Source organism: Brassica napus, chromosome C2, assembly GCF_020379485.1.
Source record: "Brassica napus cultivar Da-Ae chromosome C2, Da-Ae, whole genome shotgun sequence".
NCBI classification, from domain to species: domain Eukaryota; kingdom Viridiplantae; phylum Streptophyta; class Magnoliopsida; order Brassicales; family Brassicaceae; genus Brassica; species Brassica napus.
In genome coordinates, this window is record NC_063445.1 from 22,292,694 (window position 1) to 22,299,310 (window position 6,617).

Consider the following 6,617-nt stretch of genomic DNA (forward strand, 5'->3'; position numbering starts at 1 on the left):
AGCAGTTTTATTTCCACTTAACCAGTTAAAATGGTGCTATAAATTTCAAAACATAGTTACATGCTATAAAATAAAAATCAAGTATTTAGTTTCTTCACCTAAATTTTTAATAAGTTATTATCAAAGTTATAAATAATGATAAGAAAATAATGTTTACATAAACAAAGACATGGGTTGTATGGTAAACACAATAAAACAAACAAAGAATTATCATGCTTTTTGATTTGCAAAAAAAATATTAATCGGTTACAACTTGCAGCAAAAAATATATCTTTAAATAATCAGGAAACAAAATTATAATTAAATTTGTCTTAGTAAAAAAGAAAAGAAAAGAAATTAGAATAGAATAGAATGGTGGCGCAGGAGAGTGACGGGTAGGAGAGTCTTCATCAGTCATTTAAGTTTCTCTCTAAAGGCGTTTCCTCTTTTTGGCTTCAAAACCTCCACTCAATCCTCTCCAGATCTCACTCTCCGATCTACGAATCTCGTCTTCTCCGTTCAGCCACCTCGCCGGAGAAAGCGGATATTAGTAGCGGTGAAGTAAATTCCTGCTTCGATCTCTCACATCTCAAGTCCGATCTGGGTTTGAAGAAACAGATACAAAGATTCGATTTTAGGGGGGTGAGAAGAATGGCGGAATCAGGAGGAGGAGGAGGGTGGAGAGATTCGTATAGAGGGATGTCCTCTGATAACATAAAGGGCTTGGTGCTGGCCATTTCCTCTAGCTTATTCATCGGAGCTAGCTTCATCGTTAAGAAGAAAGGTCTCAAGAAAGCAGGAGCCACTGGCACTAGGGCTGGTACATTTCTTCACTTTAAGTAGAGGAAAAAGCTTGTATCTTTGATAGCTTAGGACCGAGGTTTCTCAGGTAGTTTGCTTTAGGAGAAGCGCTGGTCTCTATTTTTGAGACTTTTGTCGACAGATTTGATATATTGGGAACGAAATTTCAAAGCTTTGCGTCTTTCCCTCTGTTGAACTTCACCACATTGTTGTTATTTTTGGTTTTGTATCTTTGGTAGTTTAACTTAATCTGCTACTCGTAGGTGTTGGTGGGTACTCTTATCTTTACGAGCCTCTTTGGTGGATTGGCGTGACAACAAGTGAGTCATGTTCCTTGTCCTTGGCTATCTTAATTCTTCTTCTTACTGATACTATTTTTATTTTTTTATTATTTTGCTGCTTCCAGTGTTACTTGGTGAGATTGCCAATTTTGCTGCTTATGCATTTGCACCTGCTATACTTGTTACTCCTCTAGGCGCTCTCAGTATCATTATCAGGCAAGAGAATATTACTTGCTACTCATGTCTCACTCTTCTATTATGTTTTGCCTTTTCTTTTACACTCTTTTCTTTCTTTGAATCTCAGTGCTGTCTTAGCTCATATCATACTACTGGAGAAGCTACACATCTTTGGAGTTCTTGGCTGCGCCTTATGTGTTGTGGGTTCCACCACAATCGTCCTACATGCCCCTCAAGAACAAGAGATTGGTTCTGTGCTTGAAGTTTGGAATCTTGCAACAGAGCCAGGTGCATTGTTTGATGGGACTGTCATGCCCCATGGCATTCAATTTTCTAACATTAGTCTAGTTTTGTTGCAGCGTTCATGTTCTATGCGAGCCTAATCATTGGGGCAGCTGTGTTTCTCATCTTCCGTTATGTGCCTCAATATGGACAGACAAACGTAATGGTCTACATCGGTATTTGTTCGCTTGTAGGATCATTATCGGTATGTTGTTTCTGGTATTTCTATATATCAAATCCTATTTTGATTAAAAAGAAAATGATGTTTACAAACATGTGAACAGGTAATGAGCGTTAAAGCACTTGGAATAGCACTGAAGCTGACATTTTCTGGAACAAATCAATTATTTTATCCTCAAACTTGGGTATTTACATTGGTTGTACTTACCTGTGTTGTAACCCAATTGAACTACTTAAACAAGGTAACTATTAGTCAAGTTTCTTCAATATAATCTTTCCTTGGTTACTAAACTAATTGCATTTCACTTGCAGGCACTTGATACATTCAATACAGCTATAGTATCTCCTATATACTACGTAATGTTCACATCACTAACTATATTGGCCAGTGTTATCATGTTTAAGGTAATCTCTCGCCACAAAATGTATATGGACCGTTGTATGTGGATTGTTGCTTTGGTACATGAATCAAGTGACTGCTTTTTGTTTCTTAAACAGGACTGGGATAGGCAAAATGGCACTCAAATTGTCACAGAGATGTGTGGATTTGTTACAATACTTTCAGGCACTTTTCTTCTCCATAGAACCAAGGACATGGTCGAGGGTAACAAAATCTATACTCTCTACCTGCTATGACTATGAGGAAGACTAATATGCATAATCCTAGCTAGAGTTCATTCATGATTGACAAAAAGATTGCCATCCGGTTTGTACATATAAATCTTAAATCTTTGGTATCACTCTGGAGTTTCTAAGAGTTTGCAACTAATTGTTATTGCAGGTTCACCGGTTATATTACCAGTGCGTATAAGCAAGCATGCTGATGAGGATGGGTTTGAATCAGAAGGCATTCCACTTAGACGCCAAGAATCTCTCCGGTCACCTTAAAAGAGTTATTGCTCAGCCAGAGAGGCTCAACTTTTTTTATTATCTCAATCTACTATGAACATGGTCCTAACGAATACAGATGGTTCAAGGAGATGGAGGAAAGTAAAAAAAGAAGCAAAAGAGAACGAGATCTCACATATCTTTCTTATTCTTGGTAAATAGGCTGTTACTTGTTCAAACATACGGTATTAGCACACACCCACGCATAAACCCTTTTGTGACCTTCAAGATTTTTTTTTATAAAACAGACATGGGTTGTGCTTAAATTTGTCTTTTACAAGCAAATAGTTATCACTTAAAGTTTTCAATTCAAGATTTGCATCTTTTTTCTCTGTTGGTTGGTTTAGACCATTTGACAAAATGAAAACAGAGACTTTGACAATTATAAATCACATGGTTAGTCAATGGTTTGAAGGAATAGTATTTTGATGAGGTGGAGTTATAGCATTGATTGATGATTATAGATAGAGACAACTTTTTATGTTCATTTTTTCCTCAATCACTCCTTGTAGATGAGATGTCAAACTAAAACTGCATTATGTCCCTCTCATAACTTATAGAGAGTTAATCACCAAAATAATTCGTCTTGAACTATATAGCAGAATTCAATCTCTCAACTTTAAAAAAACTTTCAACTTTCACATTTTCTGTAAATGAAATCCGGTTTAGAATTACAAATGGAAGAATGTTTGAACATATAAAGCTACAAAAGTGTAAACTAGCTAAAACGGAAAATTAGAGTCGACTAATTGAGAAATTAATTGTCTAAAAATAGTAAATAAATATGCTCAGCCCATATGAAAAGATCTTCCTTATTATCACAAGAAGAAAAGAGAAGAGAAACTTATTGTAGCAGTTGAACTATAAAACTAACAGAGAAGGAAAAAAAAAACAGAGCAACGAGTCCAACAAAACACGAACTGTGTGTCCTATCTATCTCATTGGTCCTCTTCTCCTTTCTACTTTCTTGTTTCTTGATCCTAGAAAAATGGCTCTGAACAGAGTGTGTTCCGAAGAATTTAGTTTTCCATTGCTCGCTTCCCGAGTTTCCGGCATCGGTTCACCTCCACTGTGGAAACCCTCGCCGGAGAGAGGTTGGGCGAGACCAGTCATCGGAAGGGACGGTGATAACGATCTGTCGAAGAGCTTCTCTTATGTGGAAAGAAGGAGAAGTCTTTGGACAGATAAAGCAGAGGAGAAAATGGATATGTTGTGGGAAGATCTTAACGAAGAACTGCCCCCGAGGAGAAGCCAGAGTCTTAGGAACGAGCTCAGCGGAGATGGTGGAGAGAAGAAATCGTCTTTGTTAATCGACGAGAGTTCCGCCGTGGCCGTGGGATGCGGGATGAAGTTAACGAAGCAGAAGAAGAAGAAGAAAAGTCCGAACGTGTTGGTGTTGATGAGGGTTTTGAAGAAGCTTCTTGTTTTACGAAGTTCGTCTCAGAGATCGCCGGCCAAAACTCATCCGCGGTGAATGCTCTCATAACTTTGAATTGAGGGGTTCTTCTGTAGAATTCAAAAGCTACGTGTCTTTTGTGGAGATTGATACTTTAATTGTCTCAAAAAAAAAAGCAAAACAAATGAATTTATAAGGTAAAAAAATAGAAGAGGGTTAGAATAAGAGGGTTCAAATAGCTAATAGTATTTTTTTTTTTTTTTGTTTCACATAAAGGTAAATTTTATAAAGCTTGCATTAAGTTTGGTTATTATGATTTTACCGCCAGAATACATTAGTTCTATTTGAAGCATTCTATGCCATACTTTGCCTTTTCTATGCGATATTTTGTATCACTAATAAATGTCTAATCCGAAAGATTGCATACCGTTTCAAGTAATTTCTCTAATCTGTGAGATACAAATATACGATCATTTGATACAGATTTTGATGATACAAGATAAAGACACACAATGACACAATAGCAGTATATATAACAAAACAAGAGTGATACATCTCTGCATCACCAAATTGAAGTGTATCACTTCCTTCGTATATGCAAATAAAATTGAAGTACATATAGTAAAAACCTTTATACAAGGAAGATATGACCATATATGTCTTTTATTCTTTCGCGATGGCCATGCATCATATTCAAGAATCAAAAACTATAATTGAGATTTTTCCAGAATCGATGCGAGATGGGAAGAGAACCAAAAACTAATCTGTTATTAATGTGTTAATTTGCATGATAACTATATTAGTTTATATACAGAAGAATATAGCCTCATCTCATGTACTTTTTTTTCTTATCATCGATTGCACAGGGAACAAGACTTGTGTTTGATCGGAAAACGGTATAGAACGAGAGAACGTTCGGTTTTAGAAGTGGGTTTAAGCAAAGACGTCTTATTAATGGTCGGAAGAACGTTTCGTCGATTATAAGGAAAGGAAATGCGTGAAAGGAAAGGTATCAGAGCCTCGAAGGCTTTACCGGAGAGATACAACAAGGCGAGATAACAAAGGTAAAACCCTAATCTAGCCGCCCAGTGTGTATCAGTGATTTCGGATCCCCTTTACGTTACATCTCCCTCACCTTATATAACTAACCTCGTGCTCTCCCATGACCTAGTTTGCATCGTCTTCGTGGGCTTCTAACTCGCTGGGCCGAGAAGCCCATGCTGTCTCGGGGAGCCGTTTAGTCGGTGACGCTTAGCCGAGGAATCAACCAAAAGCTCTCTCATGTTACGCCGAGAGACACGCGCTTTGAGCCACCACGCCGAGCCGTTGTTTCGTCCTACGTGGACTGGGCCGTCTGTTCTTCGGGCCTTGAGGGATGGTTGAATTCACCCTCTACAGTAAGTCCCCCCAGTTCATCGAGATGAACGTCCTGTTGAACTTGATGAATTTAGAAGGTTAATGGTTTGGAAGAACAGATGGGTCGTCTTGAAGGCACATCATCAGATCAGGCATCACGAGGCACCGTTAAGTATTTTTTCTTTGTCAGGCGGTTTAATCAAATCTTAGCCAAACCGGTTTTGGTTTGGTTAGATCCGATTCTATCCCAACCATTGGTTCGACTCGGAGTTGAAGCCGGTTATTACGGGAAGTCAAAACGACGCTTCGATTTCTTCGGCGGCCAAATACTGTTCCTAGGCCCACGTATGCCCATGTAGATCAAATGATGACGCCTCGGGGAAGCCCCCCATCTCTCCCCTATAAATACTTGCCCGCTTCTCATTCTCTCTATTCTTCTCCGCGTTATACAGGTACTTTCTCTCTCTTCCTCTCCACTCCTCTCTCTAGGTTGTTGTTGTAACATAGATAGCGATATGTCGTCTGGTGGGAGGTTATCTCGTAAACAGAAAGGGAAAGAGATCGCGACTGTACCTCGTCCCTCGTGAGATGCGAGCGAGGTTCAGCTCGAAGAATTCGAACGGGTTCATCACGACGCGATGATGGACACTGGGAATCTAGATCTATCTCAAAGGATCCTAGTCTCCGAGTCTGTGCGTTCGTACCGGCAAGAAGTAAGGGGAAACCCAGCCGAGCCGCAGGCTTGCGAGAGAGACGGTTCTGGCGGTGCGAGAGATAGGGTCCTTCCCGTTAACTATATGACGATGTGCTACTACCCTGGAGAGATCTTCGAGGAACTGCCGGCGATAGCTCCCGAGTTCCTGCGCTCTCCAGATGTGAGTGGTCAGGCTTGGGAGAACGTCACGAAGACACCGTCAACTCCTAACAGCGTGAAGAGGCTCCTGAGGGAACGTCGTGGATTAGGGGTGACCTTCTTGATTCCCTCGGCAAGCCAAAGGCCTTGGTCACCGCCAGTCGGGTATCAATGCGTCTACGAATCCTATTTTCGAGACGAAACAAAGCTTTGGTTCCCAATTCCTCGACTAGTCACAGCATATGCGAGGCGCCGAGACGCAGCGATAAGTCAGTTTTTGAGCGGTTCATGGCGTATTGCGGTTGCTTTGATGGTTATGGCTGTCGAGATCGATGTCTCGCTGAGCGTTCATGCCTTCGAAGAGTTGACGTCCGTCAGTTCGTTGGATGATGGCATTCTATTGATAAAAATGCGACCAAGCTAC

General features: G+C 40.0%; 2 protein-coding genes across 3 annotated transcripts; both read left to right on the plus strand.

Moving 5' to 3' along the window:
* Positions 1 to 301: 301 nt before the first annotated feature.
* On the plus strand, positions 302 to 2,901 carry LOC106395498 (probable magnesium transporter NIPA4). 2 transcript variants are annotated; one of them, XM_013835942.3, is made up of 9 exons: positions 302 to 799; positions 1,044 to 1,100; positions 1,187 to 1,277; positions 1,366 to 1,526; positions 1,598 to 1,725; positions 1,805 to 1,942; positions 2,013 to 2,105; positions 2,199 to 2,304; positions 2,482 to 2,901. In XM_013835942.3, the coding sequence occupies exons 1-9, from the start codon at positions 631 to 633 to the stop codon at positions 2,586 to 2,588; spliced, it is 1,050 nt and encodes a 349-aa protein (XP_013691396.1). In that variant the 5' UTR covers positions 302 to 630; the 3' UTR covers positions 2,589 to 2,901. The 2 variants fall into 2 exon arrangements, 1 of the variants encoding a protein (XP_013691396.1); XR_001279278.3 differs by having other exon boundaries at positions 353 to 799; positions 2,199 to 2,406.
* Positions 2,902 to 3,140: 239 nt separating this feature from the next.
* BNAC02G20860D lies at positions 3,141 to 4,341 on the plus strand. The gene has a single exon (XM_013862185.3). The coding sequence runs from the start codon at positions 3,577 to 3,579 to the stop codon at positions 4,060 to 4,062; it is 486 nt and encodes a 161-aa protein (XP_013717639.1). The 5' UTR covers positions 3,141 to 3,576; the 3' UTR covers positions 4,063 to 4,341.
* The last annotated feature ends 2,276 nt before the right edge of the window (positions 4,342 to 6,617 follow it).